The sequence below is a fragment of the Neocloeon triangulifer genome, unplaced genomic scaffold, assembly GCF_031216515.1.
Source record: "Neocloeon triangulifer isolate White Clay Creek 2 clone unplaced genomic scaffold, ASM3121651v1 ptg000013l, whole genome shotgun sequence".
NCBI lineage: Eukaryota > Metazoa > Arthropoda > Insecta > Ephemeroptera > Baetidae > Neocloeon > Neocloeon triangulifer.
The window spans coordinates 6509838-6525368 of record NW_026775555.1 but is presented as its reverse complement, the minus strand read 5'-3'; the positions used below and the strand labels follow the sequence as shown (position 1 = coordinate 6525368).

Sequence of the window (15531 nt, the reverse complement as noted above, 5' to 3'; positions counted from 1 at the left end):
AATGAATTAAATTACAGGTCAAATCAACATTTTCTGCAACATTGTTTGACAATTTTGACTAGTTAAAGGGTAGCTTGGAAAGTAAAAAACTTACAATGCAGTATATTCTTTTTTTAATTTTTAAGGAATTCTGAAACAAAAATTGCAGTGAGCAAGTCTGCCTGCATTAATTCAGTTTGTTTACAGTTTTGTTTTGAGCCCGAACTGGGTTCAAAATTTATATTCGGCGCCATGATCAAAAAGGTTGCTGCCTTTTCAAATGCCCAGTTCAGGCAGAGTTTTTACAAGTCTTGATGCCTCAAATCACGCTATTAATGGGTAACATTGCATAAATGCTCTTCTAAAACAAAAGCACTACCGGTTACATTTAGCGCAGATTTTCATTACATCCAACTATTTAATAATACGATCGTCGCGGGTTGTTCTGAAAAAGAAAATAATTCAATTTCTGGTCAAATCGAAACGAGATCAAACTAACATACCAAAGGGTTAGGCCTGAACCTGTAGGCCAACATCATCCTTTTTCTGTACGCATCATACTCATCGTCCTCGGACGATACATTGTCAGGTCGTTGCACTCCTAGGCCATGATTTTCAGCTCGAACATTTCCCCTGAAAACATTAAAGTTAGCTTTACTTTTATTGAAGAAACTGGTACCATACTTATTGACAGGATCCACAATGCCCTGTCCTTCTGAACCAAGACCCTGTCCCTCAGACCATCCTAGTTTCTGTAGCATCTTGAAGCCAATGTTGTCTTCTTTCAGCTTAAACTCTTTGTAATCCGAGATGTCCAGATCCTTGCCCTCCTTAGCAGCCGAATACTGAAGGCGCAAAAAAATTGATTTCGATAAAGAAAAGGAAGATTTACAAAACAACCTTTTGCATGAACTTCTCAAGCTCTGCAGGTGGCAAGAAGTCGCCAATGTGGTGCTTGCCCTCGGCTTGTTTGTTCAACTCGTCGGCCCATCTGTTTGTGGCCTCCATTTCAGCAGCTCGCACTTTGTGCTCCCAAGTGCCGCCATCGACATCCTCGTCACTGTCGTACTCATACTTGTGTTTGCCTGCCCTCTCCAATTTTGCCAACTGCTCCTTTTTTCGCATCATGTCGTTATACAGCAGATGCACCTTGTAATGGTCCTCGCACTTCTTCCAATCCTCTTCGCTGAGGTGGACAGTGCCGTACGCGCTCTTCGCGTACGCTAGCAATTTCTGATCGGTTCTTGTGACTTTTGAAAGCAACGGGGGTGGACCTCGACCTGAAGTGAGAATATCCGTCAAGATTAAACGAGTAATCGTTGATAAAAAAAAAAAAAAAACGAAAATTTATTTTGCAGCATTTATTTCTAGAAAAATTAAAGGATGGTTTTCAGTAACTTGATAACATAACATATCATATATTATTTATATTTTCAATTTTTATTTTTGTCTAGTAGAAATTCACAAAACAAATTCCCTCAAAATCGACCTAATGAAAGAAAAAGAATTTTGGTTTATAGGAAAATAAACATTAGACAATACCCATCGGAACATTTCCAACAGGCAATATGCCCGGCGCAGCAACGTTGACCTTGTCATCTTCAGGCGCCCACCGGCTCTTCCTTTTCCTAGATGCTTTGCTGTCCATCTCAGTTTTCACTGAAATACAAAAATTCAAACTTATTTTTTTTTTAAACCCTGACATAAATAGAAAAGGTTAATTTTTTATAACTTTCTGTTTATCATTTTAAATTATTTTGTAATCAAATAGGGACTGAATTTAAAATTTTTGTAATGAAAAAAAAATACTCACCCTGCACAAGCTGTTGCTCGATTTTGATTGTCTTGGCAGCTCGAAGGTTGTTGACCAGTTGTCTGTACTGCTTGTACGCTTCCCCTTCTGGCTGGTACAAGAACCTATAGCAAAAACAAGGAACTGTGTGAGAAGCGATTCCATACAGCTAGTAATAGATAATTGTTATTTTGGTTTTAGATTATTGATGATCGATCATTCAAAGTGCACAAGAGAAATGCCGGTTGGTCCGATCGGTGTCAAGTGTCGGACGGACTAACCACATGGCCAGGTCGTCCCTGTTGCGTTCGCGAGCCATTTCCTCGATCTCGTCACCACCTTCGGCCACCATTTCAGCCAGTTGCCTACTTGCTGGGGTCAAAAGAGCTGTCACGTCTCCTGCGGGAGAAACTGGGAAACTCCAGTCAGTAATTGGCGAATCGGGTCAGCAAATTTGATTCTGAGCAGCCATATTCATTGGGGTTTTGTGCATTTTTACAGTGCGCTAAATAATTTACAAATCAAATCGTAATTCAGTAGCCCAGAAATGCCCCCCATAAAATTTCTTAAATAATGCCAATGTTCACTCAACTTTTGTTCTATTGTTAATACAGAATGACAAAAAAATGTATTTAATTAGAATAATTTCATAAAAATAAAATAAACTCCACAATAATGAAACAAAGTTTAGCATTGTTTTATGAAAGAAAGTTCAAATTTGAATAATTAGATTCTTTTTTCAATACATGATACTATTTTTTTTTTTTAATTAAGGTAGTAAAAAAAGATCATGGAACATGGCTATAATTTTTGGATAATCTATCGGTGACACTTCTGGGTACTTGAAATTTCCATCTTTCTTTCAAACTGATGAATTGGAAGGCGCTTGGTACGAATCATGGTCGCCGAATCAAATTTCTTTATCGAAATAGACAAGAAGCAAGAAAATAAACAAATGGAATGAGAAAATACTTTTCAAACTGAGGATACTCGCCACTGCTGAAAAATAAGGAGAAATTGCAAATGCATTCAACAGCTGCTCACCTTGAGGCCTGATATTTTCAGGCGCTGCCTCGGCAAAGGCGACCATCGGCTGCTGGGTCAGGATCGGTATGCCTGAGGAGACGGACACGGTGACAGTGGTCACGGTCATCTGCTGACTCTGCTGGGTCATCAGAGGCGGAGGGTACTGCGGTGCCATATTTGGGGGTGGCGCACTCAGATTTGGGATGGCGATGATTGGGGGCGGCGGCTGGCTCATGCTTGGAGGCGGCTGCGGGGGAGGGTAGTTCATCAGCGGCGGAGGCGGCTGCTGAATGTTGACAGGCAGAGGCGGTACCGACGTCCTGACCATCACAGTTGGGGGCGGCACTCCGAGTGATGTGCTCATCATGGGTGGCGGGGCTGAGGTCATCGGAGGCGGAAATGGGGGCGGGTTTTGGTGGAGAATGTTTGGGGGAGGAATTTGCATCATCACAGGCGTCGGAGGCGGTGGCGCTGAGTATTGAGGCCTGTGGGGCGGGCTGCTGTCTGGAGAAGTTCTCGAAGGTGAGTACGGCGAGGGTGGCCTATTCATAGGCGCGTTTGAGGAAAATTGAGGGTTGTGACCTGATGTGTAACCTAAAATTTTGAATAAAATTGAAAATGGAACGATGCAGGATTTTAAGTGTCTGGTTATTGACCTCTGTCATTATATGATGATTGGCTTTGATAGTTATTATCATACATTCTGTACTCCTTGGGTTCTTCTTTAGGTTTAACTGTTGAACAATATTTTAATTAATAGATAAGTTGGTCTTTCACAATCCAGAAAAATGTATTATTTTTTAATTAAAAATAAATAGGCGATTTTTTCTAATTGAACAGCCTCAAAACAATTTCTTACCATCTGATATTTGTTTGAACTGATCAATGAAACTGCCATCATTTTTAAACACAAGGCTATTATTGCCAGATGGTGACGCAGATTTCTGCTGATTTAGAGGAGCCTGCTGGGTCACTGTTGTGGGATTTGAGGATCCAGTGACGGCTGTTGCTGAGTTTGTTGATGTTGTTTTACTTTTCCACCTGTATACAGATAAAAGGTTTGAAATTTTTTTACAAACATGAATGATCATGAATCAAATACCAATTAGGCCTTTTCCCAAGTCCACCAGTTCGTAGAAGAGGCTTCGGTTGAACTACGGAGGTTTCTGGAGTCGCAGCAGGAGCTGACGAGGCCACAGGGGTAGAAGTGGTGGGTGTCTTCTGGCTCGAAAGTTTGGCCAACAACTCTTTTTTCTTTTGTTGAATGAGCTCCTCTTGCTTCGACATCTGGGCAAATCTCTCGTTCCTCGTCGTTCTCTGCGAAAAGGGATCCGACCCTTTTCGCTGATTCTGCTTGTTCTTGCTCATTTTTCTATCTAGAAGTATATTAAAGTTACATAAAAATACAATTTCAATTCAAAGCAACACAAGGCGGTCATTAAATTCAAGGTTTTTCAGGAAAAAATGTGTTACGTTTTGGATCTTGTGTGGACAGAATAAAAATTTTCCAGAGCGTTTGTTTCTCTGAACTTACTTTTCTAGAAATGGAATTAAAAGAAATTCTTTAGAGCTGCAAGATCATCGCTAAAATGAATTTATCCAAAATCATTTTCAAAATGGTAAACAGGTAAACACGGCAGAGGACGACACAAAAATAGTCAATAAAAAGGGGAGTAAGCAAAGGAAACCATTTTCATACATGAGAATACATTTATTTAATTCAATTATGTTCAATAAATTGTAAATAATTATTGATTGGATTGATTAAATTGATTAAATTACCAAAAAATTAATCTGATATGTGAATTTCAGTAAAATACTGCAAAGATATTCAAGTACCTCGGCAAATAGTAATACTCCTTTAAAAATCTCCAAATGAAATTTAACAAGTTAAAAAGTATTTAAAGGATGCGCTATACTTGCCATGTTGGTTTTACTTTTCAGCGAAATAACATGAAAACTTGAAAATTCGCGCCACGGAAATTCTTGCTAATGACAAAGCTATCGTGTCCTGCTAAAAGCTAAAATCTCAGTATTCTGATCCCAGGTAGATTGAGGCAGGAGGCTGTTCTAAATTAAAACCATCACGCGAAATACGAAATTCTAGACCGATTATTCAGCCACAACGCGGCTAAAATTTGCCAATAGACGAACAACAACTCACTTTTATACAGGAGAACAACTGCGCGGGTGAGATACGCACAAGATTTACGCTGCCATTCGGGAAAATTTGCTTTTCCTCTGCTGAAATTTGTTGTTATGGTTCTGCGCATCAGAAATTTTGGCACAGCATCAAAAGCAACTCTCACGCGTTTCCCGTTTTTAGACGATTTGACGCTCAGTATTCGTTTGGAATCAAGCTTACTTTATTTTAATATTGTAATTTTAACTTAAATAAGTTGTAATTTCTGATTGTCTTGCAATTTTTGCCTGCTTTTTTATCAGCATTCAAAAGCGTGTTATATGCAATTATTGTGTGTTACATTGATAAGAGAGCACTCGTCACCTTTATAATTTTACAATCCGCTCTCGTCAGTCTTGTCTGATGCACGCTTTTGCCGCATCTGTAAATCAATTCACAATCCTAAACTGGATCATTATTAACTTAAGGTTTTAATTGCAATTTTATTTAAATGTAATCTGTGTCATTTTTTAGGTCGTGACGACTGGGTCCATCAATCAAAGATGGATCCTAAAATCCATGAGGGTGGGGACAGCAGTGACAGCGAGTTGCTGGACAACTGGACAATTGTGGATACTGACGAGGCCATTGATGCTTCCTTGCGTAAGATAATTTTTATGCTGATGTTGCTAGATGACGCAAACTATTCTATTTTAGTGGCCGATGACGAGGCTGACAATGAGGAGCCAGAGGTTGCAGACACTGATGCCCCTCGCCCTGAAAAGGAAGAGTCACTCGAGCCTGAGGAAAACTGCGACTCTCTGAAGGAAGATCAGGACAATAATTCCATCACAGAGGATAACAACTCAATTGAAGGTGAATTTCTTGTAATTTTTCTCTATAATTCTAAACATTCTCTCATAAAAATGTCAGCCCCTTTGGAAAGTGACGACGGTGTGTCGATCATCACAGAGAGCGATGATGAAGTGGAAGATTTAGAACCAGAGGTCTTGGCCAATACTGACGTTCCTCAATCGGCTGCCGTTGTCACAGAAGGCGGTCGCATCTCTCCGGGCTCGGTATCCCTGAAGAGCACAAGTGACCTGTCTGATCTCTCCAACCAGGACATACCTCTTGATCTTGGCCAGAAGGGTGAACGGCAGTATGTTCATCACCCCAATCCTAAGGTCAACCTTACTCTGAACGCCATCCTGATTATCGTGCTTGCCTCCGTGTTCGGCCTCGGGGTTGGTCATTTCCTTGGTAGGCTATACAATTTTTTTTTAAAGCAAAAACTCTATAAAAAGTTTTTTATTCAGGCATGCACGAAGAATGCTACATCCCCAAGTTTGGTGAGGTGAGCGAAGCGCCTTTGAGTACTGAAACTTGGACCTTGCTCAACAGTCTGAGTCATGAAAATGATCTACTTAAAATGCAACTCAAGCAGCTGCAAAACTGTGAGTTGTCTCACCTCGTTAGTTTGACTCCTAATAAATTGATTTTGACAGCTCTAAATGGCAAAAGACGGAACTGGTCCAACGGACAAATGGTGATGGAGCCTGTGCTGATTAAAAACGAAGAGAATGTTGAATGGTCAGTTAAATTTAGAAACTTTGCGAGTATTAAATAAATTGTATCTAATTGTGTGATTAGGCCCCCTGCCGAAGAGGTCGTTGAAATTGAGCCTGCAGTGATTGCTGAGGAAAACACAAATAATATCGAGACTTTGGTGCAGACTGCGGAAGAACCAAAGGTGGAGGTGGAGACTAAAAAAACGGTACCTGCCGCAAAACAGGAATTTCAAGCTGGTTCTCAGTACACTGATGAGCAGCTGGAAAACTTCCAGACCCGTTTCGCCAAAACAGCAGACGAGCCGAGAAAGCCCAGATCAACCAAGCCTGATTCTTTCTACAACCGTGTGGAAGCAGAACTCCAAAATGTGATGCAGCGAGTGGCCAACTATGGATCGAATCTGGTCAAGAACCGCCACATTCCGAATGGAGTTTCTACAGGTCTCGGTGTGCTGACGGCCACCATTTCTGATTTGCAACAAAGTGTCAAGACCTTGAGTCAGAACACGGCCCAACAGAGCACCTACATGGTGGACAATGTGAAAAAGTCAATCTCGAAAATGGTCCAAAATGTGAAGCACACCACGGAAAAGATGACCAGGGGGAGGCCTGATGGAGATGTCTGGAAAAGTCTGAATAAATTGAAGTCCAGTGTGGTGAATGGCTGGTGTCACATCAAGGGCAAATTGAACAAGGGAAACACTCAGGACTGCTACTCGGAATACAAGAAAAATGATACCAAATTCTACAAGCCAAAGCAACCTGAGAACAAGGACAGATTCTACCCTCAAGAGAATAAGTACGAAAACAATAAGGCTTGTTACAAGGGCAAATGCTCGTACGGCAACAAGAGGTACCAAGACCAATACAGGCCACAGAATGACTGGCAGTTCAAGAGAGCTCAGTTTCGTGAAAAAGGTCGCCAGAGAGAGGTTTCCGACTGGTATGCCAAGAGGGTGGATGCCAGGCAGCAGAAGAGAAACTACTATGACAATGAGAGAAAGTGGTACCACAGCCGGGGACACTAAATTTTGAAAATTTCAGCTTGGTTGTTTGTGTAGCTTTAAAACAACTTACAGACTATTTTTTAATCCACCAGCTCTTTTTAAACTTGAAATGCAAATAATTTTGACAAATCGATTGCAGCTCGGCAGAGAATGGAAATTATTTTTACTGGCTACTGTATTGCAGCATTTTCTGTGTTGGGATTTGAGCTTTTACTCCTTACAAAAAATGTAACAAGTAATAAATTACATTGCTGGTCAAGAGTACGCGTACCTTAAACAATATTTGAAATTATGATGTAAATTAATTGGAAACATATGATGTAACTAATTATTAATTGGCATTCCTAAGTGTAGAAAACTGTCTAGGAATTAGTTGATCTCAAATTGAGTGGCTAATTATTGGAATTTGAAGAATCAATGTTGTAAATAGATAGGGCCTGACACCTACTAATTAAATCTTAACAGGCACACACCCTGCTAACAATTGATTAACATGTCCTCACAACCAACTAACGGCAAAAACTTAACATTCCAGAAGACCCTATAGCAAAAAATGTAATAATTGGCAAAACCAATAAAAAATAAATCACTCTACAACACTAGTTTTATGATTTTCAATTAGTTTAACCAATGATAATAGGAAGGAAATAAATCTAATGAAAATTGCATAAATTTTTTTAATGTATGTCTCAATTTCTTTATTGAAGATGAATAAAAACAGCAGTCAGGGAATTAGGAGTATCTCCCGCCAGCTTATAACAGACAGGCCTATTTAAGTGTTTGTAGTAATAATAATTCTCAATACACATTCTAAATGGTGGTGTGATTCTGATTTGCTCATCGGTAGGTAGAATTTAGCTACACAAGATGAAATGAGAATCGAGAAGCTTTTGTGTTTGCAAGTGCAAATAAACTCTGCTTACAACATTGATTTTAATTATCTGCAAGACATGCAAACTGGAAATGGATGAAAATGCATTACAATAGCATTAAAGATATATTTTTAAGTGTACTGGCACCAAAAACTGGTGATTGGAGCACTAGTGTCACACCGTTCGTCTCTCCTCGGAGCAAAAAGTTGCACTTTGCAAGAGAAAGCAAAGGACAAATTTTCCCTGGGAGCCACCGAAGACACAATGGATAAAAACTGGAAACACAAACTCGACCAATAACTTTGTAATTATATAAATGAAATCATAACATTAGGCATCAATATATGTGTGTGTTCTCGTGTATTACAATCGCTCATATTTTACAACAAACATTATTGTACAGAAATGAGAAAGCCACGTCGTTAGCTTTGTGAAGGCTGCCTATTTTGCAGCAACCTTTCCACGGCTGCGTTGATGTCTCCAAAAGTAGCAATAAGAGCTGAAAACAAAAGAATAATTATTATTTTGACAATAATTTAATAAAAAAATTATACCTTGCAAATTAGCCTCTCTGTTAACAAATCCCATGGAAGTAAGCTGTTCTAATTGAGCTCGGTACCTTTCCTCAGGAGGAGCATTGCTTGTCGGGTCTCTTGTGGACATTGTGGATATCTACGAAGTTAAGGCTCTTTTAACAAAATATATGCTGGAAAAAGATAGTTTACCATCTGAGCCATGAACTGGGAGAAAACGTCGCTGTTGGCTAAACTAGGCATGCCAGGGGTGGCAGAGGGTGCGGTGGAGCTGGAGGTTGTGTTGGGTGCGTCGGTGCTTGCAGGGGTGGTCGTTGCGGCAGCAGGACTTGTGGGGTTAGAAGGGATGTTTGCCGTGGCTGGCGAGGCCACACCTCCGAGGCCACCCAAACCGGCCAGCAGCGGGTTGTCCATCGAAGGGAGACCAAGGCCAGTGGCAAAGCTCGGGGCAGCTGCCCGCAAGTTTTCCATGCCCTGCTGAATCTGCATGATGGCGTTCAGCGCTTGAGGGTTCGTCATCAACGACTGCATCTCGGGGTTCTGCATCTGTTGCAGCAGGTTCGGCATCATGGCCCGCATTTGTTCCTGATAAATAATAATTGGTTTGAAAATTCAAATGGAGAAAATCAGCAATTTATTTAAAAATTACCTGCATGGCTGGATTATCTCCGAGAAAACCAGCATTAGCCATCAACTGATTAGCCAGCTCGGGGTTCGACATCATCGAATTCATCACCGACTGGGTGTAGGGCGCGTTCAGCATGTTCTGCATTAACTGAGGGTTCTCCATCATCTGCTGCATCATGCTCTGCATAGCTGGCGAGTTCATCATGCCCAGTCCAGGGATCGAGCGGCCACCTGCTGGCCTCGGGCCTCCAGTGCCAGCTGATGCAGGGTTCTCTCCGGGAGTTCCAGAATTTGGGGACCACGGATTCGGAAGAGGGTCCCTGTTGAGCTGGCCTTGCTGAGGATTGTTGATCGCAGCACCTTAGGTCAAAATAGAAGTCAAAATATCTTCTTTTCTTGAACATTGTTCAAAATAATAAGCATAAATTTTGATTTGATTTGCATGGAGCAACTTTCAGACTTTTAGAAATTTATCCAAGAAGGTCTAAATTCACTAATTTTGGCAATTTGCTCACCAGTGTTGCCGCCTGTTGCAGAAAAGGGATTGCGACCAAAACTCTCACTAGCGGCGTTCAACATGGGTTCTTGGATTTCTCTGTACATTCTTTGAAGGGCATTGTAACCACCTATCATAAAGAATCCAATTTTTAATTTGCTGCCCTTGATTAACAATTTAGAAGTATAACTTAAAAATAAAATAATTTATTTAGAGATCCAATGATTTTAAAGCGGATTTAAACAGTTTGAACAAAATTAAAGAAGCTTGAGTGACTAGATTGTTTGAGGCGCTTATTAACATGAACAAGGTTAAAATAAATTTATAAACAAAGATTTAATAGAAACAAATTTGTAAGTTGATGCAAATAAATTACAATTTACTACCAAAAATAATATTAAAAAAATTAAAAATCTTTCGTAGGCAACAAATTTACCAACAAATATAATGAACTAATAAAATAATTCAAACTGTTCTAGTCCACTTAAGAAGCAAAAAAAGAGGCTTTTGCATACCTGGAATGGACTCGAGGTTAGACATGGCGCGGTCATGACTGCGCATCAGCTCATGCAGCATGGAAGGGTTACGGGCTAACTCCATGGTTTGCCTCAACAGGTCCGGGTTGTTCAGCATGTGTGTGATTTCCGGGTTGCGCTCCATCAGCTCCTGCATCTGCGGGTTTGACGTGATAAGGTTGCGCATGTTCTCAGGGTCGTTCATCAGTCGCTGCACAAGGGGGTTGTCGTACAGACGGCGCAGAGCGTCCGGGTTGGACAGCAGCTCCTGCTGCATCCGCTGCTGCAGCTCGACAAAGTTCTGCGAGCCGAGCCCCAAACCTTCGAGGCCTCCCAAGCCACCCATACCGCCGAGACCAAATGGAGTAGCACTGATGTCAGCTGAAAGTCAATTTTAAAAATTAAATCATATGGTCATTGAGCGAAGGTTAAGTTTCAATAAAATTTCGATTTCTATTTTGTTGTTAGTGGAAAAAAATCTCATTATGAAATTATTGAATAAAGGGCAAGGAATGTAAATTTACTTTTTTTTTAAATTTGGGCTTGAAATTCTCCCGATGAAATTTTTTTAACTTCTATTATTCTCTACAAAAAAAATGCTGTTTATTTCTACTTTTTTACACTTAGAAATCATCAAATCATTGTAATTATTAATTAGAAAGCTGCAATATTTAATTTAAGTGTCACTCCAGAAATAGAAAGCTGAAGCAAATTATTATGAAATTACTGCTGGGTAAGAAAATTGTTTTGATGACTTTTTCCTTTTAGCAGAATATCAATTTACGCTGTTTAATTATTCGAAACAAATAAAATTAGCAAGGTATGTGTGATCTTAACCTGGTGGCCTTGGTGCCGAGGATGTCGACGATGACTGATTGGTGGGTGGAGACTTGACCACCAAGTGAATAGTCAGTCCATCCTTGAGGTTGTGGGTCTGCATCGTGTCGTGATCCTTCATGATCTTGCCAGCAAAGATTAGACAGAGCTGCTCGGGTGGAGCATTGAATTTCTTCGCCAGCTCTTCCTTGAACTGCAAAAGAGACAATATTGTGAAACATGAAACTTGCGGTTGTTTGTGTTGTTATGTCATAATATGTATCAAGCAAGAAAAGCGAATCTCAATCTCAAAAGAAGTCTCAGCAAAACCGGTTTCAAGATTATTTTCTTAGTTTCATCAATAAAAAATTTAAATGAAATGAAATTGAAAATTACGCATCCATAATAAGAAAATGGTAATAATTTTACGTCGTTCACGCATAAATTGTTTTTAATTAGCAATGGGCAATTTAAAACTGACAATGAGTCAGGAAGAATTTCCAGTTTTTCAACCGAATGACCAATTTGAAAGTAAAATCAGAGAAAGTTTTACAAATTTTAGTAGGATTTTAAGAACGCAATACCGAAATTTCGAGAATTAATTGTGAAATCGTGGTTAGAAGCCGGAATATTGATGGCAAAACAATTCGGCGCACCGAGCACGGGGCGTGTGTCGACGCCCGTGTTTGGCCGCCGGGCCAACAAATTCGCCGGCCGACCGTCTCTACCGCTGCAGAAAACTTACGTCTTTGACGGAGGCTGTTTCTTCGACCTCAACCGTGTGTTTTTCCTTGGTAGTTTTGACATTTAGCGTGATTTTCTTGGATCCGTCTTGTCCTTCCGCCATTTTCACCAGCTGGATGACTCGTAGAATCAACTGCGTCTCGATTCGTCACAAAGAGCTGCAATTTTAATGCGCAGAAAGCGGAATTTGCTTCTGCGCAACTATGGCGCTGCGGCCGCAAGTAACCAAGCGAGGCTACTTTTTGTCGAGGAAACCGCGAATTTCAGTCGCGTCATGGGACTTTTGCGTTCATGCGACGATCATTATGGTGCATTCTGTACATTCTCTAGTTGTATGTAGTTTCTTTTCAGAATAGAGAGAATATAATAAACATTTTATGCATTTTATTTTCTGTTATGCGTTCGTCCTACGCCCTACCATAAAACGCGATCCGAACATTCTTCTGGCTGGCGAATTTATACATTTGTTACTCAATAAAAAATCTTAATTATTTTTAGCAATTTTTCGGATCAAATACTTCTGTTCATATGTGGCAGGAATTTAATTTACCAACGGATAATTTTACCCGAATATTATTCAGATAAAGAGCATAAATTTATCTGGATACTATACGCATATCCGGGATCCGGGACCCGGGTAATGGCAGCTGTGGAAGAGACAAATTGGTTGTGGTTGATATTATCAGTTGATATTATCGAGCTAATTTATATCAAAGCTGGTTTTTATTTAAGTGAATTTACGTCAAAACAATTGAAAAAATGTAAGATTTTTCCATTTATATTTTATTATTTATAATTTTTAAGAGTTTAATTCTCATACATACGAAATTCCGCAAAATTCTCCACCGCCAAATTCTACTTTCTGTTTGTCCTCTTTATACCACTCTGCACGTGACTGGGAAGCATAATGAGATGGTGGTCCGGTGGAGCACAACCTTTTTGGACACAGACTAGAGAGAGGATCACCAATCAAGCTCTTTTTTTTGCTGATCACTCTAAATTCTCAACTCGTTGCAGGTCTCCCTGGACCCTTCAGTTGTAAGAGGATTGCAATATATAAAAATAAGGAAAAGCACAAAATTTATCTTACTCTCCATGCAAGAAATTGTAAAAATAATAATGATCTTAAATAAATTGGAAAAAATTGCACTTGGATCGTGGATCATATGATACATATTGGACCTAGAATAAATATTGACGAAGATATAAATTATTTTCCGAAAGATATGAATAATTTTGAGTTTATACAAGAACCTAAAATTAAATTGATTTGATAAAATTATTTCAACTCTTGAATTTGAAACTTGTGATATTTTAAACTTTGAACCAAATTTCTTTTTAAAATATATTTTCTTTGTTTAAGCGCATTAAGGTGAGGTACTTTTCTTATTTGGATAAAATTTACCATTGAAGTTAATTTTGTGCATTTACTTATTGATTTGCGCGTTATGCGATTCTCACTATCAGCGTGTAAGAAAAAGAACAGCTCGATCTCTCTAATGTCGAGAGGAATGACAGAGGCGCGAAAATGATTAATCTATCGCATGCTGCAGTGACACATTGATATTGGAGATTAATTAGCGCCGATGCTTTTTGCGCGAAAAGAGCTGACGAATTGGAGCTTTGACAATAATTCTTCTTCCGAACTTGTCTTCCTCGGATCCTCTTTTCCTTCAACTCTTGTGCTGATCAACCCTTTTATTTCTCGGTGCTTTTGTCGCGCTCGGATTAATGAAATAAAACCCTTTTGCAAAAAAAAGACAAAACAAAATTTATGAGTTGGCGCCAAAGGGGTTCCATTATTAAACCATAAAGACCTGTTTGTCAAATGATATTTTATTTTTATTTATTGTTTTCATGACAACGGAAAACAATTAATTTCGAGTAGGGGCGTCAAAACACTGCTTTGGAGATTTATCATGGCTTCCTGCGCGCCACACATGGGGTCATCAAAACGCTTGTAAATCAATTTGCATTATTATAAAAATGATTCACTTGATGTGTAGAACATTTATCGGGACTTTATTATAATTTTTTGAACGATGAAAATATGTTTACGTTCTTTTTTTCCTTTAACTAATACAAAATTAATGAATGTGGCATTGCAGGAAAGTTGAAATACACTTTGGGGATACACCTGTTCATGTTCATTGCAAAAAGTTCATTTTTTTGCTTACAACAAAACAAAAATCACAAAAAACGGCGGTTCTCTTTCTCGTCTTAATCAATATTAATCACAAATCTTTCGTGCTAAGTTTTTCATTTGGGAAAAATTGATCTCTTCTTTGTTTTGTGCATCTTTTCCCCACAGGTCACACTGTCATAGTATTTTTTTACTTTTCTTTCATATGTATTTATTATATTTACAATTACGCATTTGTCTTCGGATAAAAAATTGTCCTTATTAACACTTCTATGGAGCCTCCTCAGTAATTTGAACGCGAAATTAGAAAGAAAACTTCCTCAATTTCTCCACCGAAACACCAACATACACGCATACTTTGAAACTGCAATCAGGTAGTTCAAAAAATGCTATAATCTGGTTTCAGCAGTTCCACATTTTTGGAGAAGAAAACAAATTTTCACATTTCACATTGAAACAAATCATTTGCACCAGCATTTTACAGTTTTTAAGAGCAGGGAAGAAATGAAATATATAAATTTCTCATTTATTCACCTTCGATCTCTATACACCATAATTGAGGTACAAATTTCTTCACGTTCTGCTAAACAATTTCATTTCCAGTCACATATTAAAAGAAAGATTTGAAATTTGCTTTTTTTAAAGAATGATATAAAATTAAATTTTTAGCAATAACCTGGCAAGGAAATACCAGAAAAATAAAATAAAATCCCTCATAGACAAATTATTTGTTTGCAGCCAAACTAAAATTTCCAAAACTGCAATGAAAATGTGTAAATTACGAAAAAAAATTACTTTTTCATTTGAAACTGACACACGCACGGGACTTGCAACAACAGCAAATGAGATGCAATACACTTTGATAGGGTACTTGAGTAGGGTTAGTGGCACTCGCCCGCGCACCGCACTTGGGCCGCCCTTCGAGGCCCCGCCGGCCTCGCCAAACTTGGTCCCCCGCGATCAATCAGCGGCACAAAACTCAATCAATCACGGGCCTCCGCACATTAATTGGTCTGATCAGCACCGGCTGCACGTTTATCACCTGGTGACCCCGCGCAGCAGCTGGCCGGTCAGCAGGGACGAGGTGAGCAGGGACAGCGAGACGGCCACCGCCGTAGTTGCTCCGCCGCTGTTGCCGTGTTGCATCGCCGCCGGGTGCTCCCCTGCAAACATGAACACAAGTTACACGTTTTTCATAGAAAAATTACAAAATAATTAAATGATATTTCAATGAATTTATCATTTAAATTTTATAGAGTAAAATCATTTTCAAAATATTTATTATTTT

The 15531-nt window shown here is 39.3% G+C and overlaps 4 protein-coding genes across 5 annotated transcripts in view; 1 reads left to right on the top strand and 3 right to left on the bottom strand.

Annotated features, from left to right (window-relative positions):
- Window positions 1-102: 102 nt before the first annotated feature.
- On the bottom strand, window positions 103-4455 carry LOC132198972 (YLP motif-containing protein 1). Its single transcript, XM_059623327.1, has 12 exons — window positions 4332-4455; window positions 3900-4173; window positions 3657-3838; window positions 3454-3531; window positions 2816-3391; window positions 2053-2182; window positions 1793-1896; window positions 1522-1638; window positions 880-1259; window positions 664-824; window positions 483-612; window positions 103-424 (listed from the first exon to the last, which is right to left on the bottom strand). The coding sequence occupies exons 2-12, from the start codon at window positions 4163-4165 to the stop codon at window positions 398-400; spliced, it is 2151 nt and encodes a 716-aa protein (XP_059479310.1). The 5' UTR covers window positions 4166-4173; window positions 4332-4455; the 3' UTR covers window positions 103-397.
- A 372-nt stretch (window positions 4456-4827) lies between these two features.
- Window positions 4828-8106, top strand: LOC132198749 (uncharacterized). Its single transcript, XM_059622954.1, has 7 exons — window positions 4828-4987; window positions 5454-5582; window positions 5637-5795; window positions 5853-6182; window positions 6239-6376; window positions 6428-6512; window positions 6573-8106. Exons 2-7 carry the CDS (start codon window positions 5483-5485, stop codon window positions 7516-7518), a joined length of 1758 nt encoding a protein of 585 aa, XP_059478937.1. The 5' UTR covers window positions 4828-4987; window positions 5454-5482; the 3' UTR covers window positions 7519-8106.
- Window positions 8107-8175: 69 nt separating this feature from the next.
- Window positions 8176-12228, bottom strand: LOC132198750 (ubiquilin-1). Of its 2 annotated transcripts, XM_059622955.1 has the most exons (8): window positions 12102-12228; window positions 11378-11570; window positions 10541-10921; window positions 10045-10155; window positions 9552-9889; window positions 9095-9487; window positions 8924-9041; window positions 8176-8868 (listed from the first exon to the last, which is right to left on the bottom strand). In XM_059622955.1, exons 1-8 carry the CDS (start codon window positions 12201-12203, stop codon window positions 8792-8794), a joined length of 1713 nt encoding a protein of 570 aa, XP_059478938.1. In that variant the 5' UTR covers window positions 12204-12228; the 3' UTR covers window positions 8176-8791. The 2 variants fall into 2 exon arrangements, with proteins under 2 accessions (XP_059478938.1, XP_059478939.1); XM_059622956.1 differs by lacking the exon at window positions 10045-10155.
- A 1742-nt stretch (window positions 12229-13970) lies between these two features.
- LOC132199097 (hemicentin-1) overlaps window positions 13971-15531 on the bottom strand; it is a 135456-nt gene continuing 133895 nt past the window's right edge. The window contains exon 5 of the mRNA XM_059623567.1: window positions 13971-15406. Coding sequence (XP_059479550.1) covers window positions 15282-15406 — 125 coding nt within the window. The 3' untranslated portion in view covers window positions 13971-15281. The remainder of the gene's footprint in view (window positions 15407-15531) is intronic.